The sequence below is a fragment of the Spinacia oleracea genome, chromosome 5 (genome assembly GCF_020520425.1).
Source record: "Spinacia oleracea cultivar Varoflay chromosome 5, BTI_SOV_V1, whole genome shotgun sequence".
In the NCBI taxonomy this organism is placed as follows: Eukaryota; Viridiplantae; Streptophyta; class Magnoliopsida; order Caryophyllales; family Amaranthaceae; genus Spinacia; species Spinacia oleracea.
In genome coordinates, this window is record NC_079491.1 from 12,742,330 (window position 1) to 12,769,711 (window position 27,382).

General features: G+C 37.8%; 2 protein-coding genes across 2 annotated transcripts; both read left to right on the forward strand.

Annotated features, from left to right (window-relative positions):
• The first annotated feature begins 9,344 nt into the window (after positions 1 to 9,344).
• LOC110795639 (phosphoserine phosphatase, chloroplastic) lies at positions 9,345 to 20,318 on the forward strand. Its single transcript, XM_022000663.2, has 8 exons — positions 9,345 to 9,499; positions 10,992 to 11,226; positions 12,423 to 12,555; positions 12,640 to 12,747; positions 17,456 to 17,549; positions 17,750 to 17,899; positions 17,983 to 18,036; positions 19,870 to 20,318. The coding sequence occupies exons 2-8, from the start codon at positions 11,001 to 11,003 to the stop codon at positions 19,993 to 19,995; spliced, it is 891 nt and encodes a 296-aa protein (XP_021856355.1). The 5' UTR covers positions 9,345 to 9,499; positions 10,992 to 11,000; the 3' UTR covers positions 19,996 to 20,318.
• An 877-nt stretch (positions 20,319 to 21,195) lies between these two features.
• LOC110795638 (uncharacterized) lies at positions 21,196 to 26,956 on the forward strand. Its single transcript, XM_022000662.2, has 3 exons — positions 21,196 to 22,762; positions 23,853 to 24,271; positions 26,232 to 26,956. The coding sequence occupies exons 1-3, from the start codon at positions 21,964 to 21,966 to the stop codon at positions 26,871 to 26,873; spliced, it is 1,860 nt and encodes a 619-aa protein (XP_021856354.1). The 5' UTR covers positions 21,196 to 21,963; the 3' UTR covers positions 26,874 to 26,956.
• Positions 26,957 to 27,382: the final 426 nt, after the last annotated feature.

The window sequence follows — 27,382 nt, forward strand, 5'->3', positions numbered from 1 at the left end:
AAAATCAAGCTCCTTCCTCGAGTCGGGTTAATTCGCACAACAAGTTATGCAATTCTTCTTGCCTACCAAAAAGATACATTTGAGTTTGAACTTCAAACCCATTTTATTGTGAATAAGTATTAAGATAGTCTCATGGTGAAATTTCAATTTGACATCACATGTTAATTGTTATGATTTGTGACATTCATTATTGGAAAAGGATGATATATTATGAAATAAATGATAGTTGTAAGGTCTTTATTTCGATATACTTTTACGAAAGTAGATAATCTAAAGTTGGTTCGAACCAAATTTAAACCGACTCTAACTTATGTAAATATGACTAAAATTAATATATTATTATTCATGTGATAAGTTATTCAGCAGAATTTCGGAGTTTGATAGTGACCCAACAAGAATCAATGTCAAATATTGTGTAATCTCGTATCATTCTCATTAATAACACACGTATATATATAGTACAACTCATTACCTAAACCCTAGGTACACATTAAGTAACTTACCATAGTTAGGACTCTACAGAATATTCACAGAATAATATCTAATATCTTAACATATCTTAACATCCCCCCTCAAGGTGGAGCATGTAGATCTCGAATGCCCATCTTGTTCAAAAAAAACTCAAATTGCGCCTTCCCCAACGCTTTGGTGAAGATATCTGCTAACTGAACCTTCATCGACACGTACGACGGACTAATGATCCCTTCCTTGATTGCATCTCGAATGAAATGACAATCTGACTCAATGTGTTTTGTCCTTTCATGGAACACCGGATTCTGTGCAATATGCAACGCAGACTGACTGTCGCAATACATCCTCATGCCTTGGTCGTGTGTCACCCCCAAGTCGCGTAGTAGTTGTTTCAACCACTTCAACTCACACGTCAGAGCTGCCATCGATCGATATTCTGCCTCAGCAGACGACCGAGAAACAGTATGCTGTTTCTTGGTCTTCCAAGAAACTGGCGACATACCAAGTGACACAAACCATCCAGTCACCGACCGACGCGTCATTGGACACCCTGCCCAATCCGAGTCGCACCACCCCTCCAACTGCAACGCACTGTCCGACCGAAGTAGTATACCTTGACCCGGACACTTCTTCAAATATCTCACTACTCGCAAAGCTGCTTCCCAATGTGCCTCCTTTGGTGCTTGCATAAATTGAGATAGGACATGTACAGAGTAGGCAACGTCTGGTCGCGTGACAGCCAAATAAACCAGACGTCCGATCAGACGCCTATACTGCTCACCGTCCAACAGGTCTGGCCCGTCTGCCAATGCCAACCTATGATTCTGTTCCATGGGAAAGTCCACAGGCTTTGCTCCCAACAATCCGGCCTCTGAGATGATGTCGAGGGCATATTTTCTCTGACATACATAGAACCCTTGACTACTTCGTGCCACCTCTAACCCAAGGAAGTACTTCAGAGCCCCGAGGTCTTTCATTTTAAAACACTCCTTCAAGTATGCCTTAAAACTCTCAAGCGCACACTTGTTATTGCCTGCGATAATCATGTCGTCCACATAAATGAGCACACTCAGCTGCAACGTACCTTTAGACAGAGTAAAGAGCGAATAATCGGACAGCGACTGTCGAAATCCATAGTGCGTCAATGCCGTCGACAACTTCTGGAACCAACATCTAGGTGCTTGTTTCAACCCATACAACGACTTTCTCATTCGACACACTTTGTCAAAGTGATTCTTCTGGAATCCAGGAGGAATCTTCATATAAATCTCTTCCTCCAAGTCACCGTGCAAGAACGCATTGTGGACGTCCATCTGATGCACGTCCCACTGTTTGACAGCTGCGACAGCTAGGAAAGTTCGAACTGTCGCCATCTTCGCGACGGGAGCAAATGTCTCATTATAATCCAACCCTTCCTCCTGATGATTCCCTAAACATACCAATCGAGCCTTCAGTCTCAACAAATTCCCATCCTCATCACGCTTCTCAGTATACACCCATTTACTCCCCAGTGCTTTCTTCCCTTCCGGTAAATCTTCCAACGTCCATGTCCCCTGTTCCTCCAACGCGTCGATTTCAGCAGCCATTGCCTGACGCCACCCCTCATGCTGCATCGCTTGTTTAAAACTCTTAGGAACTTGCCCTTCTTGCAATGCTGCTATATAATGCCTGTGCTTTGACGAAAAACGCTCATAATTAACAAAATATGTGATAGGATAAGGAGTACCTGAGAGTGATGACGCCGTAGGTGTTTTGTCGGAAGTACTATATTTTTCCCGTATTGTATGTATCACACAGTCTTTCAGCTTTGTCGACGGAAACTTCGCACGCTTCCCCCTTCCTAACTCCGTATCCTCCACACACTGCCTTGTCTCACTCTCGTCACTACCCGTCGTCTCCTCTACACCTGTCTGTGAGGAGACGACGTCTGAATCCACTCGACTAGGTGTTTCATGTTGTTGTTCCTCCCTCACAGGCGACGACACTCCCCTGTCGTCGCCACTGGTCAATGACACCCCCTCATCAGCTCCCGGATGCGACAACACTCCCTCAGTATCACCTGTAGGCGGCGACACCCCAGCAGTATCACCTGCAGGTGACGACACGGTCTCAGGACCCGTAGTCCCACTCTCATCCAAACTCCAATGGTCAAGCCCCCCATGACCATCATGCACCAGTGGCAACACATCCGATTCATCTACAAAAGGAAACGTCCCTTCATGAAACTTGACATCCCGTGAGACGAAGAACTCATGTGTCTCTAGATCATAAAGTTGCCATCCCTTCCTGCCAAACGGATAACCCAAAAACACACATCGGCGACTCCGAGACTCAAACTTATCCCCTTTACACCGGAGATTATATGCATAACACAGACACCCAAACACGCGGATAGGCACATACGATGGTGGTTTACCAAACAACATCTCATAAGGTGTTTTATTGTCAAGGATCGGGGTAGGTGTACGGTTTATCAAGTAACAGGCGGCCAAAATACATTCCCCCCAAAATTTTATTGGAAGATCTCCTTGAAAACGTAACGCCCTCCCAACATTCAAAATATGTTGGTGTTTTCTCTCGACTCTCCCATTTTGTTGAGGCGTCCCAACACACGACGACTCAAACAGAATCCCATGTTGACGAAAATAATTTTGTAAGCAATTGAATTCAGTACCATTATCACTGCGTACTACTCGAAGGGATCTATTAAACTGACACTTAATCATGGCAACAAAATTAAGAAATGTCGATGCAACTTCCATTTTATTACTCAGTAAATAAATCCACACACCTCTAGAATAATCGTCAACAATGGTAAAAAAAATACTTTGCCCCACAAGACGAGGGAGTCTTGTAGGGTCCCCATAAATCAAGATGAACCAATTCAAATGTGCGACTAGCACGACTAACACTAACTGGAAAACTCTCCCTACATTGTCTCGCCCGCGGACATACATCACAAATTGTTTTATTCTTCCTAATCTTATGACTCACATGAGGAAGTAACTGCAACACTTTTTCCGACGGATGCCCCATCCGTTGATGCCACAAGTCGACCACACACTCCACTGCTAGCACACGAACCTTTGGAGCCCCACGGAAAAAATATAGTCCTTCCTGTCGATCACCTACGCCAATCACCATCCTCGTCGAGCGGTCCTGAAGAACACACATTTTGTTAGTAAATTGAGCAGCACAATGTAATTCGTCACTTAATTGAGTTACAGAAATTAAATTGCAGTTCAATTTAGGCACAAATAGAACATTATCGAGGACGAAACCATCCTCCAAGACCACCGAACCATATTGGTTTGAATTTGCAGGTTGACCGTCCGGCAACACAACCTGTTGATTTCTTGATGTCTTGATATTTCTCAGGATTGAAATATCACCCGTCACATGACGTGATGCCCCACTGTCAACAATCCATCGTAAATCAAGATTACCTTGCAACTTGTTTGAAGGTCGTGACAAGATGTCAACTATTTGCTGGACTTGCTCCTTCGTCACCCCAACAAGCTCATGATTGGTTGTCGTCACTGCACCCTGCGATCCGTCTCCACTCGTCACAGTGGTTGTCGCCCCTCCTGTGGCATTGCTCACGGCATTGGCACGAGCGACACCACTGGTCGACGACGCTGCCCCACGAGCTACTCTGCCTCCTCTAATCGACGTCCTACCTCCTCGACCAGGCCCTCGTCCACCTCGTTTCTTCTCATCCCACCATTCAGGAAATCCAATCAGCTGATAACAAGTTTCTTCCTCATGACCCTCACGATTGCAATGACCACAAAATCTGCCACTGACATCACCCGACCTCGACCGAGCCTTAGTCTCGACCTTGAACGCCATGACACTCTCCGGACCTCTCGCAGCCTTGGCGCGCATGGTCTCGGTATTCATAACCGTCTGGTACGCCTCGTCGAGTCCTGGCAACGGCGATCGTGCTAACAGTTGTGCACGAATGGCTTCATAGTGATCATCCAGGCCAATTAGGAAATAGTGCAGACGATCTTCATCGTGAATGTCCCCCACCTGCTTCGCTATATTACACGTACAACCCGCACATACACACCTGGGAACTCGTGCATACTGTACGTACTCCTTCCATACCTTCGACAAGCGGCCATAGTACTCCATGACGCCCTCAGACGTGCCCTGCTTGCAACCACTCAGAGCCATCTTAATATGGCAGACCCTGGTGCCCGACACGACGCAGTACCGCGTCCTCAAATGACTCCACAACTCGTGAGCAATATCAAAGTCCTCCAGATTCGAACGCAAACTCTCGTCAATGGTGTTTGTGATCCAAGACACCACCATCGAATTGACCGCAATCCAATGTTTCATCTTCGTCTCGTCCGTAATGGGCTCCTTCACAGACCCATCAAGAAAACCAAATTTGAATTTTGAAATCATCGAGCGACGAACCGCTTTGGCCCACTCATCGTAGTTCGACGCTCCTCGAAGTTTTACAGGGGTGATGACAATACCGGGGCCGTCACCTGACCCAAGATAGTAGTCCAGATCGACGGCGGCGGCGATTGTCTTTTGTGGTGGCTCCTCGTCATTACCCATTGTTATGCCCTAGGAATTTGTAACTCCTCAGAACGCAGTACTCAACAAGCGAAGGAATTCGCTGTTCTCAAACTCTCTCAAACTCGTGCGGAAAAAAAAATCTAGGGTTTTTAACCTAGGCTCTTGATACCATGTCAAATATTGTGTAATCTCGTATCATTCTCATTAATAACACACGTATATATATAGTACAACTCATTACCTAAACCCTAGGTACACATTAAGTAACTTACCATAGTTAGGACTCTACAGAATATTCACAGAATAATATCTAATATCTTAACATATCTTAACAATCAAATGACTAGTTTTTGACTTGTATTAAAGAGGTTAAGATTGTAAGTATTTCTGCTAGACTCCATTTTTCTAGAAAAATACGGAGTACGTACTTCGTTATTTTATGGAACTTATAGCAACTGATTCAGCAATGTCCGTTATTAACCTTCTGGCATGGATTGACACAAATATTTAACCAGTTCTCTATAAAATGCTAAAACATGGTAAATTTTTCTAAATATTTTTTAAAACTCACCTTCCTCTACTTTTTTTTAAGTGATATACTTATGTGACCCTCCTAGATCAACCGTTTTTATTTAAGTATTACACTTTTATAAAATGAAAAGTCGCTATACTATGATCGTATATCTCTATTCTTACATGATACGGAGTAAATTAATAGGGGACATAGGGAGTATTACGTAATAGCGATAGTCCAATCTCACCTACACAAGCCTCCTGCCTCCTGGCTGCTAGTTCTCAAGTCAATCCTAAAATTAGAAGAAAATTTATAAACAAAACTATTGTCACCGTCACACACGACACGAACAATTAGTAATCATAGAATCAGATAGGCTAATTTGTATTGCAAGTATCTTGTTTAATCCTACACAATCACGGAATTACCTATTTTAGTTCCTATTTGATTTACATGGGAATTAAATATACGTGAGGTGTTTACTTGGTTCACTTGGCCGGGTAGTATTTTCCATGGGAAGTTTTATTTTATGGAAATTTAATCATTTTGTATTTACTTCTTTGTAAATAGCTTGACGATGCCCGTAAAAAGAAATATTGATGATGTTTGGTTGAAAGTAACTTGGGCATTATATTTATGGTACTTAATGGAAATTGCGATTTACCAAGAGAAAGGAACTAAGCCACTTTCCATGTTCTACAAGGATTTCAACTTCTCAAGAAAGTTCCAATTCCCTTTTACTCCCATTTCAGGTCAATCAAACAACTTGCCATATATGCATTTCTTAGGAACTCAAACTCCCCCTATGTTGCAACAAAATATCCCTGATAAGTTTGTTTTAAGGGAAATTAATTCCCTTATGTGCAATTCCTAGGAAGTTGCTTACTCTCCAGTGGATCCTTCTACATGTACACCTAATGTACAAGGCATCTTGTACACCATGTTTTTCTATTGGTTGAAATGACATATTTATTGTCTTTCATTCTCATTTTTTAGTGGGTTCGATGATGTATCAACAAATTAATTGTGGTGTACATGAGAATCTTATACACTATGTGTACATATAGCCTTTTCCCGCTCCAGTGCTCCACCCTTCCTTTAGTAACTCATGTTTCGTATGTCAATTCTTTGGAATTTTTCACTTCTTTCGCTTCTTGTCACCAAAACAATATGGTAAATATCCAATTTCTAGGAAGGTAGGAAATCGCACTTCCTTATCGTATACAAATTACAATTAGGCAACAACTTAAAAGGATAAATTTGACTGAACACAACAAGATTAGCAGAAGCTTGTTGTCAAGAAATAGTTGCCCCTATCAATTTTGTGCAATGTTGACAAATAGTAATGTCAAGTTGTTTCCACACATGACTTGGGTTACATTCTTCACCCTTGCTTGTCATTTGACAGCAAAAAAGTGGGCACCTTTGGATTATGGTTTTTGTACTTTCCCATTGTATTTTCCCTGTTTTTTCATTATTAAATGAAAATTTTGTATTTATTACTTTAAAAATACGCTACTTTTGTATTAATTATTCCCTCTATTTTTTAATGTTCTTCTGAGTTGAAATCGGGAGGAGATTAAGAAAAACGGAATCTTGGTATAATTAGGTGTAAGAGTAATGATCGGGAGTAAGAAATTCTACTTTTTGGAATAAATGAAAGAAAGATAAAATAATAAAGAAAGAAAGGAATGAAAAATATTTTATTAAAAGAATCATAAAATAAGGTGGGTGACTAAGTTGGGGGTGCGAATAAATTAAATAAGGTGGGTAGGGAAATCAATGAGAATAATTGGGTAGGTGGATGAAATAAAGGTGGCCAAAATAGTAAAGATTCCAACTGGGAAAAACAAAATGAACACCAAATCGGGAAACATGAAGAACATTTATGAACGTAGGGAGTAACTTGTGAAAATTTTATTGTTAATTACTACCTTAAAGTATGTTTTTGTTTTAGAATCACTATCAATTTACAGTTTTCTCATTATTAAATTAAGATATATCTTTCGTTTTTTAATCGTCTTAAACGATTCAAAACTCATTCTCCTCCTTTTTGTGTAAATATTTCATAAACACCGTGCTTTTGTAATTTTGTACAACATCAAACGAATAAAAATAATATTTGTGAACTTATAAAATATTTTTGAAGTATCAAACGTGTTATTTTGAAATATCGTTATCTTTGAAATCCTTACATAAAAATGAGAGGAATAAGTTTTAAATAATTTAAAAACGTTTAAGAAATGAAAGAGATATCTTAACTTTAAAATGAGAAATTGTTAAGTGGTAGTGATTTCAAAACAAAAAGTATTTCAAGGTAAAAATTACAAAAACACTTTCATAAGGTAGTTAATACAAAAGTGGTGTATTTTAAGGTATTAAATACCATATTTTTCTTATTAGTTTTTTAAAATATTTAATACTCTCCGTACCCTAAAAGATTGCCCGTTGTAATTTTTTGGATCAAACTTTGAAAACGTTGACCATGAAATCTCATTAGTTAATACAGAGTAAAAAATAATATAGTCATGTGGGGTCTTGTTAGAGTCGTTTCAATATACAAAGTATATTTTTGGAATATCAAGTTTTTATAATTTTTATGTTTGTAGAATTAGAGAAATGTACGTTAAACTAATGTCGTGTTGAAAACCATAAAAAGTCAAACGGGGCATTTTTGTTAGGATCGAAGGAAGTGCTTTTTTTACATCATAATAATATTAAGTAATTAAAATTGAAAAAAATAATACTCTATCAAATAACAAATAACACATTTTTTTATATACTAATTTTATTTAAAACTTATTACAAAATAGTTGTTAAAATTATTAATTGGGTAAGAAAGATAATTTGAGGTGGGGTATATGTAAAAAGTAGGTGAGCAAAACTAGTGACTTTGAGTCTAGATTGCAGGAAAAAAAAAATACTCACATGAGCTAGAATGAAAGGTATTTCAATTTAGTAGAAAATGAGGTTAGTGAAGGGGAGAAAATGAGAGAGAAATTGTTTAAGTATGCAAATGGTAATAAACTAGAGCGGGACCGGTTCACAGTGTAACACCCTAATAATTCCTTACTTTTTATAAAACATTTTCCGACATAAAACACAGGAATTACCAAGATATTACCGCCACCGTGATAACGGCTAAGGCTATTTACCAGAATTACGCAACGGAATTTAACTAACTTTCTAAACATATTAAATAAGTAGTTAATGGTTATTAAAACAAGTTGGAATCGTTGAAGCCCAAAACCAAAGTATTAAACCGTTTAAAAATCCATTAACTGTAAATAGTAGCAATAGAAGTAGTCATGACTCATGACTAAATAAAAGTAGAGTTTATAAAATACGGAAGATTAAACTCTCAACACGAATCCCATGATAACTTCTCCCGCAAGTTATCTCTACAAACCTGCTTTATTAAAATTCTACTCCCCAACAACGCAAATGCAATTGATGGATCATCATAGGGTCATTAAGGCAATGACCATGACCAGAAGACATGAATCACGAAGTCAGCAAAAGCTGAGTATGAATATTATTAATTATTAATTATTAATTATTAATTATTAATTATTAATTATTAATTATTAATTATTAATTATTAATTATTAATTATTTTAGTTCAGTTCAGTTCAACTCAGCCAGTTCAATTCAATTCAGTTCAGTTCAGTTCAGTTCAGTTCAGTTCAATTTAATTCAGTTCAATTCAGTTCAGTTCAGTTCAATTCAGTTAATCTCTAAAAAATAGGGCCTTACTCCTTACTCCGTATTTCCAAATTCCAACTACTTCGTAGAATTCTAGAAAAAACAATAATCAAGGGCATTTTCGGAATCTGGCAAAAAATGCAGTGGAAGAACAAAAGTCGAGGCTGGTAATATCAAGCAGTTCGAACTAAAGGACCCTCCTTCCTTTCTCATGCAGCCATTGGTGTCTGTTGCTTTTTGCTCACCTCACCAACATTTTTGTTCATACTGGTATCATTTCTCTCCTCTTTCTCTTCAATTGGGATTTAATCTGTATTTTATGTTTTTATTTGATAGAAATTTGTATTCCTTTTGATTTTCAATTGCCTGATCTAATTTCTTATGAAAAATGAACTGTTAGATTAGAACATGTACGATTTAATTTTCTTAGCATTTTGATTTTCCGATTAGGTTTCCCTTCATTGAATTTGGGTTCCCTTTTTTTGGTTTTTTTATTTTTTATAAATTAATTTGTGAATGAAATTTGTCCTATTTCTGTTGTTCAAATTCGTGTTGATTAGCATTGAAATTTGTAAGTATTGGTTTATTTTGTATGAGAAGTTTTACTGAAATTTTCTTGTTATCTGCTTAATATAAAATAGCAAGTGTTCAAAATGATATGTATTGTTTTTAATCATTTGCTAGCTTGCTATGAACTTGTGTAGTATGGAGAGGGTGACTGAATTGGGATATGCAATTATGCAAACATAGAAACGGGGAAATTCCTAACCGGATTATGAAAAAAGACCAGGAAGCTCGAAAACTTGAACCATTATTAACTACGTTTCTTAGGAATGTTGAGTTATTTTGTGTTTTAGAACAATACGGAGTTGTATAGGCTAAGAATGTTAATCCGGGTTTTTCTTTTAGGATGGGTTTTGAAAAGAAATGCTCATTTTAGACTTCAACGATCCATGAGGGGGAAGAGAATTGTAGTCCTTTAAAGCAGAGGTTTCCTAAGAGTTTCCAAAATGGAAAATCTGATGTTTAATAGAGATTCAGACATCATAGACTACTTGAAATGAATTCGTTTTGATTTTCAAATTGTTCTTTTGGGGAAGAAGTTCGTAAATAATTTACCATGCTGGCAATGGATCTTCAATCTTGTATCATCACTTTCTTTGCTGAATAATATGGAGTAGTATAATACACTTTGGTGCTTTATGAGGAATTTAATATTAGGAACCTTTTGTCTCTGGAGTGGAGCTTACCATACCTTTTTTACAAGAGCTACCTCCTGTTGCTTATTTTCTGTTAGGGTCTTTTGTGTACAATCAGGTAAGGCATTGTATGTTATAACTCCCCAAATGCTGCCTCCACCTGTATTCTTATTAGTATCTGGGTAACCAAGAAAGAGAACTTAGCTTGTTTGTTGCAATGTTTTTCAAGACATGTCTTGGAATCACTACCTGCATCTCTCACTCCTCTATAAAGTTAAGCATCCTCTTGTCTCTTACAGTCTTACTATGAAATGATTGTTTACGAGGCTGGTTTCTTTTTTCTATAGAAAATGCTAGTTCTCTTAGATTGCATTTACTGATTTTGTAGTACCTCGACTTTAAGAAGAGAAGTATTTTGTGCTAACTTTAGGTCGATTGAAGTTGTGATTTCAAAATATGTGCTTCCTTTCCCTATACCTTATTGGACTTGTTCCTTCCTTTACTCTGGTTGTTATATGAGTGATGAGATTCTTTGAACTATTTTGAACCTTCTGTAATAACAGATAAATTTGATGGAAGCCTTGATGAGTGCGAATATTGTGAAAGTTCCTGTTTGTCATGTAAAGCAATGTAATCACTCTTTACTCACTTCCTCTTCTCCGAGATTAATTGGAAAGCTACATCGGAGTGCATTCGGGATGATAAAGAGCTCAAAATTGACGAATTCAGTTGCTGCTTCAATCCAGCCACTAGAAGCTTCAATCACTGAACGCTTTGACAACACTCTACCATCCAAAGGTTTTTAGCGAACTTTTTTTTTTGAAATAATCTTAGGCACTTGTTTATGCTGCTTTAAGTCCCTCCCTACTTTCCCTTGACCAGATAATTAACATTTTCTTTGGGTGCAACTTTGGCAACTGCCATTTGATGTTTTGTTACCAACTTACCACAAAAGAATCCTTTTTACTCAATGAAAGAGCTCTGTGAACTCCCAAGTTCTTTAAATTGTTAGGTTAGTTAACTCAAAATTGCAGACTAAATAAAGACTTGTGTATCAGCTATACCCCTATCTCTTTGATAGGAGGATTATCTAAGTTAGCAAAAGAACTAGATTTTTTTTTCCTAAAGGATAGGTGAAATTTGTTTTCTGGTGGTTCGTTGTTTCTTTCTGTTATGTTTCCTGGGTTTGTTTTGATACAAAGTGATCTTTGATTTAACTGCAGTTTTCCCAAAACAACAACAATTCTTTTCAAGCCTCAAGTTGAAGAGTATATACACATGGTGATTGATTGATTAATTGGTTGATCTTCTTGTGCACAGTGTTAATATGGAAGCCTTTTTTCCCGTCACAATTTTATCTGTAACTAGATTAGATCCCGTGCACGCACGGATTATGATAATTTATTTTACAAAATATTTAACTGAATATTCCCAAAGTACTGCATAATTATAAATTTGTTTAAACATACTAATTTAAATTTATTCATCGAATATGCATATTATATATGTGTAATATGCTAATTTGACCAACATGACATATCGAGTTAATATATTTTTCATTATTAATGTACCGATTTGAATAAAATATTACCAAAAGGTATTTAGCAAAATTATTATTACGTGGTATCTATTATTACCATAATTTCTAAACTATTTTTTTTTTCCATACATAAAAAAGGGTAAAGAATAAAAATAAAATAAAACAAATATATTTTTTAGGAAATTGGTTTTTGGTGGGAAAATTTTACACCAGGAAATGACACGTGTCATTCCTGGTGTCTGTTTTAGTATAAAGTAATAGATACATGCTATGGTGACCTCTAGGACACTTCCGTGCATAACAAAACATTGTATGCTTGAAGCATGAGAGTTGTCCTATCACATTTCTTGTACCCGGTTCATCATGCTATTTCAGTTAACTTACAGCTTGATTTCTCTATGATTTTGGTTTCCATAATTATTCTGTGAGTGACATTTCTGTCATAATTTTGCAGAAGTACTTGACTTATGGAGAAATGTAGATGCTGTTTGTTTTGATGTGGATAGCACTGTGTGCGTAGATGAAGGTATTGATGAATTTGCCGAGTTTTGCGGAGCTGGAAAAGCAGTTGCAGAGTGGACATCAAGGTTGAGTTTTCTCTTATACAGTGAAGGAACCTATGGGGTTTGTGGATTAGATGCTGATATCAAATTTTGCATTTCTTTTCGCAGAGCAATGAATGGATCTGTTACCTTTCAAGAGGCACTAGCTGCTAGGCTATCCTTAATAAACCCAACCCTTGCCCTACTCCAGGATTACCTAGAAAAGAGGCCTCCAAGGTAAGCCAACAAAAAATATGTGGATTAATCGAAGTCAGCATAACAGCCTTATGATGTATTACATGTGGTCTAAATGCTTTAGATATGAACATGCCAAAGCATTCCGAGATGTCATCCTTGTAGCTTGGCTTGATATTTTTTGTTTTGTTGCTTCATGGGTAATGTCTCATTGATTACCTACCTTACACAGATTTAGCCAGTACTACACAACATGTCAGATTGTACCAGTGTCTATACCCATATCTGAATATTTAGTGTGAATATCCTGCAATATTCAAGGTAATATATAGAGATCAAATATTGTAGGTGGTCAAGAGCTACAGAGAGTTGTTAGCTTCAAACTTTCCATTGGATTTGATGATAGTTTCTGCTTAAAATTTTAGTTGATTGGTGTTGGCAACCTGCAAAGTGTAGTCATAATGATAGTCTCCACAATTTTTTAAATGTTCTTTTTTGTGTCATAGATACTATACTGAGCTTTTATTTGTTCCTTCTGTGTTCTGTGTCTAATTATGTAATCTGATAAGTTCAAGTGTCGTGCGGTTCATGGATCTCAGGATCTGCATTGAAGTAACCAATCCATCAGTTGGATTTAGTTATCAAAAGGAAACTTTTATACTTCGTATTGTTAATAACATCTCTAATCAGTTTGATCTTGAAATTGCATTATTTCCTTTTATTTTTTCACCATTGTTCCGCGTTCTGCTGGCCTTGCATATTTTCTGGAACAAATGTGCTTTCATTGTAGACACAATTATCTCTGTTTTCTTCTTTCTTTTTGTTTTCTGTACCTAGCAAAATATAAAATTTTATACAAGTCTCCATGTAAAAAGGCATTGGTTAAATCCATTTGGAATGTATACCAATCCCCACTGCAGCCAATGCGAGCACAACTCTCACTGTTGTCATCTTTGCAACTGTTGCAAAGGTTTGTCCATAGTCTCCACCATACTTTTGATTACATCCAAGGATAACCAACCTTGATTACATCTTTCTACACTTCCATTTCGATTGTATTTGGTTCTGTATCCAATTGGAGAAGCTTGCGGTAAGGAGCGACCGAAAAAAAAGTTTTCACGCAGCCTCTCCTCTCCCCGAGGGGGGATTAGGGGGGGTAACGTCCTTATTTGCTGCTCGCAGTTTTATCCAGAGGAAGAGTTCTTACCTCCCAGGTTACATTTTGTTCCAGAGCATCTAACTCTTTGTTTTTAGCTGCTACCCATTGCATCCGAGTGACTGCTTCTTTGAATGTATTGGGATCCCGGGATTCTGTCAGTTTAGCAAGGAAATAGAAGAATTTTGGCTGAAGAATTGTGTCTGCAATGTTAGACACGAGTGCAACGTTAGCTCTAGGCATCTGAACTTTGTAGTCAATCCAATTTGGTTGAGTGACATTTCTAGATGTTCTTCTCAGTGCTTTTTCTTCAATTTGAGGGGCGATTTCAGGTGATTTAGGTATTTTTGAAGGAGATTTAGCAGGAGAAGAAGGTTGAGGAGTGATCAGTGTCTCAGTTTCAGTTTTTCTGACACAAGTTCATCTTCAGTTAACCTGGGAGCTAACCAGCTATCATCAAATGTTTGTTTAGAGTTTCCAGGGCTAGGATTAGGGACAGGTTTCATGTAAGCTTGTTGTGTCTTTTCTTGGAACAGGAATACATTTTAATGAAAAGAGACATCTCTAGAGACAAATACTTGGATAGTGAGCAAGTTAAGCAGTCTGTATCCTTTCATATAGACACACACGGCAATCATCTAGGTGAAAATTTATCTGTGGATTATTGTTCTGGATTGCAGGCAAATGCCAAGCATCCCAACACTTTCAGATGGCTATAGTCGGGTTCTTTCTTGTGGAGAGCTTCAAATGGAGTCTTATTTTTCATGATGTACGCTGTTGTCATAACACAATCTCCCCAGTAGTTTAGAGGCAATGCTGCTTGAATCTCAGTGCCCTTGAGATTTCAAGTATGTGTCCATGTTTCCTCTCAACCCTAGCATTTTGTTGATGCCTTTTCACACATGATGTTTGATGGAGTATGCCATTTTTTTGCAAAAAACTCTCTACATGGTTCATTGGTTCATCATCAAATTCCAACGCATTGTCGGATCGTAGGTACTTTATGGATTTCTTGCATAATGCATGAAAGTTTCTAGTGTGCTCAGTGATTGATACTTGAACTGCAGAAGGTAGATCCTTGTTGATCTTGTGTGATCATCAACAATAGTAAGGTAATGTCTATATTTACTCTGTATGGTCCCCATATGTCCATATGAATTAGCTCAAAAGGCTCAGAAGCGTGAGAGTCACTTAGTTGAAAGGGAAGTTTGGTGAATTTGGATAAGGGACATGTAATGCAGATGGGATTAGTGTTATGAATGTGAGGTTTGACGACATCTATGGTTCCAACTTGGACAGGGAAGCAAGTCGGTGATGCAATGAGGCAAATAGATCAGGTTTGGTTTTTGGTGAAGTCAGAGAATTTCCTTGACTTTCAGTTAGTTTTTGTGAGACTAGACTGCTTTTTTTTTTGTGCTTTTGGTTTGTGTGTAGGTAGTAGTACATACCATTCTTTGCTTGCCAGTTCCTTTCACCTTTCCCGTGACACTGTAAATTATCTCACAACGGAAACTTTCACCTTACACAGTTTCCGTCCTTGATCAACTTTTGCACCGACAATAGGTTGTGTTGGAAATTAGGCACACACAACACATGTTTCAAGGTCAAGCCAGGGGCTACAAATTTTTTTCCCCATACGAGTGATCTTTGCTGTATCACCATTAGGCAAGTTGATTTTGGGAGAGTTTTGAACTTGCACCACCTCACTCAGTTTGTGTTGAGATGATGTCATGTGATCAGAAGCACCCGAGTCGATGATCCATTAATCTGTCAGTCCTGTGACATGGAAGCATTAGATCATGCCTGAAAAATAATTGTCAATCTGATCATCTGTTTTTGATCCCTTGACGTGCTTGAGCTAAGATCGTTGGAAACAACGTTGCTAATTGATCAAGTTGTTGCTGAGTGAACAGCAATCATGACTCCCCCTGAGATACATTAGTAGCCATTCTAGGATAGCTCCGTCTGTTGTTGTTCCATTTAGGTGAAGCAGAAGTTCTCACTTGCTCCCTTTAAGGTCCGTTTTGCATTTGTTTTCCATGCCTCGAGTGCCACTTAATGATTGCCTATGACTGTCCAACGTTTTTCTGCATAATGGCCCTTTCCTCCACAAGCTTTGCTTAATATAGTTCTATCAGTCTGATTTCTACTGAATATAGCTGACATTTCAATCTCAAATTTTGGTGCTTTCAACACCTCTCTCTTTGATTCTTCTTGTTGCTACAAAGAACAAGTAGTTTCTTCAGTAGGCGAAGGACTCATCATGAGTACTTGACTTTCTTGTGCCCCATATCTATCATCTAGTCCATTTAAGAACTGGAAGAGCTTGGATTCTTCCTTTTGCAGATTTATTGTTTTTATATATTTCTTTATTTCCCCAGTAGGAGCAGTTATGGGAGGCAACAAGTTCATCATCAAGCTCTTCCCAGATCATACTTAGAGCAGTGTAGTATTCATTCACAGTAGAGGAATTTTGTCTTTGTTCAGTTTATATTTTGTAGAGCCATTTGTCAAAGCAAATCTCGTCTCAAGTTGAGTCCATATGTCTTTAGCAGAGTTAACAAATAGAATAGACTTCTTAATAGAAGGTGAAACCATGCAACTACCATATTATTCCCAAAGTTCAGATTCTACCTCATCATCTGTGGTTTTGACAGTTTCACCCATGACAACCAGTATAAGAATGCTAGATTGATTTCCATGCTCCTTATCCATGATCTGTAGTCTGAAGCTCCTTGAAGCTTATCAACAGTTATTGAGGAAGCACCATCAGATGGGTGTAAGAACAAATGTTTATGTATGTCAGTGAAGGAGTATTTTAACATATTGATAGATATTCAGAAGAAAAGATGGTAGAGAAGAGTTTTTAATGTTTCAGAAACAAAAGATGAGATGCTTAGATGTTTAGAGAGTAGAAAGAAGGGATTTTTAGAGGGTACAAGAAGTAGAATATCACAGCTCTATTTAGCTCACATTTTGTGGCTCTGATACCATAAGAACTGATTTATTCTCTTAAGTATTAATCAGATCTGAGTTTATGCAAATGCAGTAAAATTCCGAGCTTGAAAAGAGAGAGAGAGAGAGGAAGAGAGAATGTACAAAGAATAGTGATGGAGGCTGGGGCCGCTGGGCAAATGATTGTATTACTTCAACCCTAACGTTTCTTACTCCTTCGCCTTATATACTACACTACAAGACAGAAAGCACTAAAAGCAATGAAACATAAAGACAAATGACATTCAGGAGTTTCATCAGCAATGGCAAGAGAAAATACAGCTCATTGTTAATCATCCTAATGATGAGTGGCTGCATATTCTAGGATGATCTTCCTATGACAGTCGACATTATGACATGGCCAAAAAGTAGAATTTCACATTCTCCTTTATTACGTATTGATGATGGTTTCTCTTGGCCTAGAACTTGACATAATGGAGATGATGATTACCTATATAAATAAATAATGTCAGTCAAACTTATTAATATTCATACTTTCTCCTGGCATTATTCTGCAGTGTGCACTTCATTTTTTTAATAAAGCTTGCTCATAAACATTGCTGCTGGGATAATTGACCAGTCAACCTTATTGATGTACAGACTTTCTCCTGGCATGGCAGAGCTGGTTAAGAAGCTTAAGGCTAGGAACGTTGATGTTTATCTTGTCTCAGGAGGCTTCCGTCAGATGATTAATGTACGCTGTTCAGTATTCACTATCTCATTGATGTCCTTGTTAGTTGTCATCTTTGATTATAAGCATTTATTAATGGATGAACCTTTATCACCAATTACCGCTGCTAACTCAATATTAAAATGTGATCGCTTAAATAGTTTCTATGTGTTAAGTTCTTGTTTTCCATTCAAAATATTCATTACAACTTTCTTGTTCTGAAGCCTGTTGCATCGATCCTTGAAATTCCACTCAAAAACATCTTTGCCAATCAACTGCTTTTTGGAGACTCAGGAGAGTTTCTGGGGTTCGATGAAAATGAGCCTACTTCAAGGAGTGGAGGGAAACCCGTGGCAGTTCAACGGATACGGAAGGTTTGTTTGATTGCCCTCTTTATACAATGTTTTATTTTATTTATAAAGAAACTTTTAAGACCAGTACTGATCTTGAATTTCAGGCTCATGGGTACAAAACATTAGGCATGATTGGTGATGGGGCAACGGATCTTGAGGTAACTATTCATTTCAAAATTTGAATTCCACTTTGCTTGTGATTTAGATTTCAGGACTGCTTGCTGATCTGGTCGATTAAGGACCATAATTTTTTAGACTGATTAATGATCCCTGAAGAATTTTAGTTATCCCAATCTTGGTGCTAGTTGGTGAGATACACCGGACTGTAGAAAATAAAAAGTTCTAGACTATTGGGTTTGGAAGTGTTGAGTTGTATAGAGTTGATGTACCTTGATATAACTACCCAGCAATTATGTTTCTTGTAGCCTTCTAGTGTTTCACTTTGACCTGCCGTGTGGAGATATAGGCCATCTGGCTGACATACATACATAGGATGTTAAACTTCTTGGAGAGTGGATGTATGTGAAGTTGTTTGGTTGATCTTCCAAGGAAGTTCTACTTTTCACCCAACGGAAGAAGTTGCTTACGTAGTCACTTCTAGATAAGTGTAGCTTCTCACTTCTACAAAAACAACTTTTAGCACTTCCCATGCCTGGGAATTACAAAAATCTGGGAAGTGTTATTTCCTCTAATCAAAAGACCACATAGTTTATTCCTCAACCTGGTTTCCAGCAATCCAAAGCTCCATTTTGCAGTGGGTAAACACCGTCTGCATATAGAAGATCACGCAAATCCCAAGCATATTTAAAGTCCTTTAATGAAGCTAATAACAAGATATGAACAGCATGTCATATTTTGCTCATCCCAGACTTGAGTAAAGTAGCAACTCACTAGTGCCCAAGATCTCCTATAATAACTTCCACTTAAGTAGGGGTGTTCAAAATTTGGTCCAGGCTGGAAACCTGGTACATTATTCAGGTAACACTATTGCACATCCCAGTCTTGTCCGGTCTGGATTAGTTCTAACTTCCAACTCCCCAGGGTATCTATTATGCACCCGGTGTTACCTAGTGGAGCCTGAGAAACGGCTACCACATCCAAGGAAGGCAGCAGGCGCAGAAATTACCCAATCCTGACACGGGGAGGTAGTGACAACAAATAACAATACCGGGCTCATTGAGTCTGGTAATTGCATCCCCCCCCCCCCCCCCCCCCCGCCCCCACACACACACACACACCCCACACCCTACACCCCACACATTTTCCTGCTCACATGCTCTGCACATGAGCGTGTGAGATTTTTTTATGTGAGAAGGTGCACCTTACTTCCAGGTGCATATAAGAAATTTCACTTACCCCCTGCCACTGAGTTAAGTTGTTCCATGACTTTCATCCTCGCTTGGGAACCTCCCTTCTCGTGATTCCTTTCTCAGTTTTGAACTTTGATGCCCTTTGTTTATGCCACACTGATCCAGGCTTCATTGTATTCCACTACCCATGTTTCTTAAAAAAAACACCTAGCCACCAGGGGTTATTTTTCTGAGAGAACTAGTATTTTTCTCACAAACTATGTCTCCTTGGACATTTCTGGTTTTTGAGGCAAAATATAACCTTTTTTTATTGTTTACACAGTACAAAAAACTAAAATTTATGAACAATGCACTCTTATGAAAGCACTTTGATGATGAATCTCACTATAATATTTTCACATTGTAATTGAATGTATTTTTATGATCATACCAATTGGAGTCTGTAAAATTTGACTGAAAATGCTGAGGACAAGTAATATGAGTAGTTTTACAAGCTATTCCATCATCTCAACAATCAGCATCGTGGCAAAGCGAGTTGTCTAACCGCCATTAGTCAAAAGATTCCTTCAACATGCATGACGTCCGACTATATGTCACAGTAGTCTGTTCTTTTAAGGCGTTTTTTTTCTTTTCAGCTTTTATTTTTCAGTGTTATATGACATGATTTTCGTGCGACTGTAGGCTCGTCAACCAGGAGGTGCTGATTTTTTCATCTGCTATGCTGGAGCTCAACTTCGAGATGCTGTTGCTGCGAAAGCTGACTGGCTAGTTTTTAATTTTAAAGATCTTATTAATTCCCTGGATTAGCTTCGTCTTCAAGCAAATTTATCACCGTTTTTTTCTCATATCCCGCTCGTCTAGTGCCCTCTTCAGAGTGGGGAAGCAAGGGTTTATTTTCACTTAAGTATTAGATAGATGCACCCCTTATATCACATTTGTTGTAATATTATCCTATTTTTAAAGGGTATGCCACCCCATTCATTGAAGACTGGATAAAACCCTTACAGGTTTACTGGCTGTACGCATGAATAAGAGATATTAGGATTCATGCAATACATGATTGTTGTATTTATGTTTATCTACAGAGTGTTTGTTTTCTGTAAGCAATCCAATATTGATTAAATCGTCAATGGATAGAAACACTGTGTAGTTGTGTCACCTGTGTGGCTCCTACTGTGTTGTAGGAGTGATGGAAATGTAAGGCAAGAAGCCAAGAACAAAGTACAAGAGTTATCAATAAAAAAAAAAGGGTTTTGCTTTGAGAGAAAACGGCCCTAGTTATGTCGTTTCCTTATTCCATGTATTCTAAAAAAAAAATACTTTGACAAGGAAAGTAACATCATAATTCGTATTGTCCATTGTAATGCAATTGACGTGCTTTTCTTCATAAATTTCCTACCTAATGCCACCCCTAAGTGGTAATGCATGGACTGATTGACGCGTGCTAATAAAAATTTATGGAGAAAAAGAAACAATTAAGATGAACTTGTATAATCATGAAAATGAATACTGATTTTCCTCGGCCTCATGCATTTCCAATATATTGTCTTTTAATACCATGCATTACCGGCTATCAAACAGCCTGTAAGTTGATTTTTACTTTTTATATGAAGTACATTGACACATATCGAGTAGTATTAGGCAAACAATTTTCAGAGTTCGTGATCACATTATAAATTCAGGGAGGGTGGTGCATAGTTGCTCAATTAGTATCCTTTTCTAATTACGTTTCATGCAAATAATACTCTGTATTAATCAAAATGAGAAGTAAACACTTACCAATTATCAGACTATTTTTATTGAGTTTTTTTTTCCTTTAACAAATGACACAGAGAAATGGTCAAAAAAATAAAGAAAAATACTCACCAACACACGGAAAAAAAAAGGGTTGTCCAAAGAGTTTTGTTTTTTTTCATTTTGACCCTTTTCACCTTCCTTTTCCCTCTTTGTTTTTAAGGATTTTTGCAGCAAAAATTAAAATAAAATGCCTTTTTTTTCAACCATGAACCAAGCATTAAAAACATTATCAAACTGGGTTTTTATTATTGTCCAATAATTCGATAAAAAAAAATCTGAACGTCTCTTTTTTTATTTTTGAAAGTTTCAATGTCATAGATTTGGCTTACCAACCTTGAGTCCTTGAGTACTCTCTTTCTGCAATAAAGTAATCCCCTTTCTCTCTCCAGCTAAGTCCTACTTTTCTGAGCATTAATTGACGAAAAGGAGCCATTGCAACATCTTCAATTTGTTTGTCAAGTTCATCCACACCACCAACAGTTGTCATTTTCAAGTGGGTATCTTTCAAATTTTCGATTCCTGTTCATAAACATTTTGTTCGGTTGTTCCCATTTTCTGTGTTTGGTAAAGGGTTTTCTCCATTTTAATCTTGGAAGGTGAAATTAGGGTTCACAATTTTTGTTCTTGACATTCTATTGTTGTGGGATTGTGTTCTTTTGGTTGGCTAATTGAATTGAAGTTTTTGGGTTGCAATTGATTTTTGGTGCATTTTTGGGATTTTGTTTTCTGGGTTCATATGAATGACAAGGGAAACTGCAGTCTGAAGGATTAAATTGTTGTATGTGCTAATTGCAATTACGAAATTGGTGTTTTGTTTCAAGGGTTTTAGTTCATTGTTTGAAATAGATGGAGTTTGTTTGATTGAGATTATGGGATTTGTGAAAATTGTATGCCATAGCACCTGGACACAAAAAATTGGAGCAAAAGTGATTGTTAGTGTTGTGGAATTTGGGTAGCAGATTGTGTGTTTGAAGGGACATGCAAATGGATTTGTGGGTTGTGGCGGCAGCTACTGGTGCCGGATACTTAGCTAAGTACTGGAAGAATGCTTTAGGGGATAAAGAAGGCTCATCAGGAAATCCTTCTGGAAGCTCACTTCCTGATAATCCTGAATCGCCGTCGTTGCGTGGCCGCAAATTCGCACGAAAAGAAACAACAGGACAATGTTTTAGTGAATCTGGAAAGGGTAACCATTTAGATGGAATGTTTACAGAAACATCTGGTAGGGATGATCATTTTGCTAATGATGTGGCTTGTACTGATACATTTGATCATGAGAAACAAGTTGGCAAATTTGAGGAATACAGGGATAGGTATAGGTTAGATGCTGACATTCCTGATATACCTGAATACCAGCATTGGGAAATGGGGGTTTCACCTAGCTCTAGAAGAAGCAGGAAATGCTTGAGAAGTAGACGTCTTCAACGGCTTCCTTTGCAATATATTAACCCTCGTACTTCTCTAGATAGTTGCCTTATGGCTCAGATGCAAATAGAACGTGCAGAAATGGAGGAGTATCTTCGTACTCCCCTTTCTTCACCTTGTGCTCCTGCTTTGAGACCTTTTGTTGTCAGTGATGGAAGACGAGTAATTAGTAGACCAAGTGGTGATTTTAGAAATGAGCTGCAGAAGGAAGTATACACAAAAGAAGGTGATGATGTAGTTGGGGTTCCTCATCTGCCACAAATCATTAAAACTGGCTACTCAAAACAGAAGCTTAGCAAAGTCAAAGATCAAATTGGAAAATCGAGCTATTCTGATAAATGCACGAGAGATGGTACTATTTCTTCTAACTGACTCATTTATTCATTTACTTTTCTAAAGATTATTTAGCTCAGAAAATATTGAAATTAGAATATGCACAAGTGCTGTGAGTCTTTCTCTACGTTGATTCCTCCTGAGTTTTGAATTTTTTGTTTAGACAACTATAGAGGAAGCCTAATCACAAAAGTAATCTAATTAAAACTGGTCAAGTTTTTTTTTGTTTTAACTCTTTCAGTAATTCTTTGCCAGTTATCTCACATATAAAGTGGATCCGCATGAGGTACCTGTGTTGCCATTCCCTTACAATCAGTAGTTGTTCATCTGAATCTTTAGTGTGCAGGAAAAATTGAACACTTTAAAATGTGATATTCTACAAAAAATTATTGAGTATCTAACGTGTTGTAGTTTGGAAGAAAGTAATGGTAAAAGATTCCCATGATCATCTCCATAAAGAGAATGACGATTGGACTAGGGGGGACATTTAATTTGTTTGAGCTTCTTATGTATGAAATTGAGCACGCATGTATATATTAAGATAGTGAGATGAGACAACATGGGATGATGTTGCTGCCTAGCTTCATCAGGAATGAGAGAGCAAGCAAGACTGACCATTGGGACTTGAGATATTCACCCCAAAGCACATAAATGACTTGAATTTATCAAGGAATACTTGGTGGATTGTTATCTATAAGTTGCTCGAACTTGATAGAAAATATATTACGAAGACTATGGAAATCATAGGTAAGAATTATAAGATGCAACATTCCAAATAATTTTTAGAAACATACCTCTGGCAGTGTTATTAGCCCTATGGTGATTGTGCTTTGGACAAATAATAACTCCATTTTAAATTTGTCTCCTACGTTTGTCATCATATACTGATGAAATTCTCGATGACCAATCCCCCCCCCCCATTTGTCAGATGGTATCATCCTCGCAATGTCTATTAGGCTGTGGGTTGCTGTCAGGACATGTATGATACTTATATCCTGAATCATTGACCCACTTTGATGTAATGTTATCTTTTTATTTTTATTGATCCCTTATGATAAATATGTCATTTATCTTTCAGTTTCTCACCCTAAAGTTGTTACTTCTATCAGGATCCTCAAGTGGGCAAGCCCTTTTCTGTTTTGGGATTTCAGTCGGTGTAATGTGCACACTGATAGCTAACAAAATGGAAGTGCAAAATCTGAAAGAGAGCTTGAAGCAAAGTGAAAACCTGGTTGAAGATCTTCAGGAAGAGCTAGAGATGAAAGATTCACTAACAGTTAAAGAGCTAGTCAATGATGATGACTCACAGGACATACTTGAAAGTTTGTGTGGACATGAGAAAATGAGTTTGTACTCTAACCCAGATGATACAGGTGTGCCGATAAGTCATGCTGATGAAGACTCAGTGAGTCTGGAGAAAACTGAGTCAATGAGTAAAATTGAAGCAGAGCTTGAAGCTGAATTGGAAAGACTGGAGCTAAGCATGTCCGGATCAACTTTGCGAGGAAGATCATCAGATGCTATTGAGGTACAACTAGTTATTTTCCCTATACTCTAATTCTCTTTATGGGGGTAAAACCTGCATCTTAGTGCTAATCCAGTAGCTAAGGAATCACGGAGCTTTACTAATTTCACTTGATAAGAAGATGATGACTGTAGTAACAATAGTCAATTATAGTTTTTTAATGCTTGATATGCTCACAGGATAGTTGACACCTGAATTTATCGCGATGTTTTGTTTTTAGGCTATATATATAGCCTTTTCCTACCTCTCTACACGACAGATGTGTTCCTTCTTCTGTGGCAGCCCCATGCTGTTCACCTATAGACCTGCAGTTCTTTTGTTCAGACTTTTGTGAGATGATGCCAATAATCTCTCAAAACAGGGATATATTTTACTTTCTGATGGTCAGTGCAGTGGTATTGGGAATTAAGGTGGAATGCTGAATGGTAGTGTACTTCTGTGGATGCTTGAGGACAGTGAGAAGGGTGGTGCTTGAAATTTAGGCTGGGAAGGTGTGATATGGCAGTGGTCCCGTCATTTCCAAGGGCATTAAGCCATTAACTACTTTTATCTCTCATTCTAATCCCTCCATACTATGACCTATTAGGCTCATTCTAGTGTTTATATTTAGTTTATGCACTAGTAAGATAAATCATTTCGTGTACTAAATCAGTTCACTATCAAAACCGACAAGTAGGCCTGGCCATAGTGTGGTCAGGCAGGCCAGGCTGGGCCGCGCCAAAAGGGGGCACATAATGGTTTAGAAAGGGGTTGGGCCGGCACATAATGGTTTAGAAAGGGGTTGGGCTAATGCAGGCCATAGCAGGTTCAGGCTGAACAAAATATGGAGGGGTTCAGGACCAGACCAAGTGGCCATTCCTTGAAGTGATGGATCCAAAATTTACAATCTGTATGTAATAAATAAATAAAAAATACTCCCTCCAACTGTAGATTATAACCACTACTACCGTGAGATATTCAGAAAAGTGGTCATGTTTCCAAACAAGTAGTTGTCGACTTTCTTATATCGAAATCCCATTTTGAATGAATGATGGAGGAAGGTTAAAAATACTACCAGTATTAAAAGCATTAGGAATTAGGATGGAATCAGACTATATTCATACCAGTATTAAAAATATTAATTGCAAAGGATTTGGACTATGTTGCAAAAGAAATTGAATGTAAGGGGTAGAAATGATAAGGAATAGTATTATACGGAGTAGTAGTTTTTTCCGGTCGTTTTTTGTATTATACGGAGTAGTAGTTTTTATCCGGTCCTTTTTTGTATTATACGGAGTAGTAGTTTGTATCCAGTCCTTTTTTGTATTATACGGAGTAGTAGTTTTTATCCAGTCCTTTTTGGTAATGGACTCATAGCATTGACAACATCAAATTTAGAAAATGGAAGCACAATTTGTTAGTAATGAATATTGATATGCTTGTACTTTTTTACTATTGTAAGTCTTGGCACTTGGCATACTTTAATAGGTTGGTAGATCCACCCCTGGGTCTGTATGTTACTTCTATCAATTTTAACTTTAAAGAACAACGTTACAAAACCAGTCCATGCCCGGTTCAGGACCAGTTTTGAGCTTGACTGCTGCCGGACAAGGCCCTGATCATGCCTTGACTTCCCGGTGGATTGGTCTTGAACCAGCCCATTGGCTACCTCTAATGTAAGAAATTAAATATGCACCCTTTCATGCTTCCTGAACTTGGATACTCTCTAGTTTCCAGCAAATGATTATGGAAACTATCCATGGCCTAATATGATAATTATGGACACCATTTGTGTAAGTGAATGGGTTGTCTATTGTTTGCTCTTTCTAATATGATCATAGAAGTGATGACTATTTCACATGTATTACCTAAACTGTGTTAGGTGCAGCCGAGCACGTTTTATTGCCTCGGGTCTTCTAATAATGCAATTGTCCTGGAGAATTAGAAACATGTATCATACTTAATCATTTCAGTGTCAATGCAGTTTTATCAGGATTTTGAGCAGGATATGGCTTCAGAATTGGTGCATGGCGAACTAAATGCTGATATTCTCCAAGGAAAATCTAGCTCAGAACCTACCCCTGATCGAGGCTCAACCCCTCAATCAATGAAAGAGGGTGTCTCACCTCGTGAACTGAGCTTGCGCTTACATGAGGTCATTCAATCAAGATTACAAGAACGGATCATGGACCTTGAAGCTGAACTTGAAGAAAGCCAGAAAAAGATACAACACTTGGAATCAGAGAAGAACTCATGGAAAGAAGCTTCTCAAAGTGAGTCGTCCTCTACACTGGGCAGTCCTGTAGGACAGCCTCTTGTAATGAATTTGTCAGGGGATGCACTTGATGCCTATAATGAAGCTTTTGGGGAACTTAACAAGCTTAATGGATCCCAAAATGGGGATTCCTGGATTGAGATCGACCATAAGCTAAACGGCGTCCAAAATGGTGGAAATAAAATACCAACAAATGAAGATAACCCAAATAACTATGTCAATAGAGAAGATGGTGATGGTGATGATGATTTGCTACTAATACAACAGATTGTTGAGAAAGCCAGGCAAGGCTCTCCAGCTATTTTACGAGCACAGAGATCTATGGTATGGTTGAATATTGATGGGAATTAGAGACAGGGGAATGTAATTTTTTTGAGTACATTGTAAAAAAAAAAAGTCACATTTTTGTCTTATAGAATAGTAAATTCATTTGAGATCTTTCTCCACCTTTTACCAAACAAGCGGAGCAACCATAGGTTAATTGTAGCTGTGACAAATTTTGAGTCGTTAGCTAATGAGATAATTCACCTCTTCACCCTTTTCATTCTGGTAAGTAGAAGAAGTTTGGGGCCAAGTTTGTGTTAAATTCAAAACGTTAAAGTAGTACATACTCCCTCCGTCCCTTAATACTCGCACCGTTTTCCTTTTCGGGCCGTCCCTTAATATTTGCATCGCTTCTATAAATGGAAATCTTTACCAATATTATATTATTTCTCTCACTTACCTACTACCCCACTTACACCCTACTCCCTACAAAAAATCATTTAAAAACCACGCCCCCCACTCAACACTCTCCACCTCTTACACATTTCCCACTAACTATATTAAAAAATACTCCACTATCAATTAACCCCCATTAA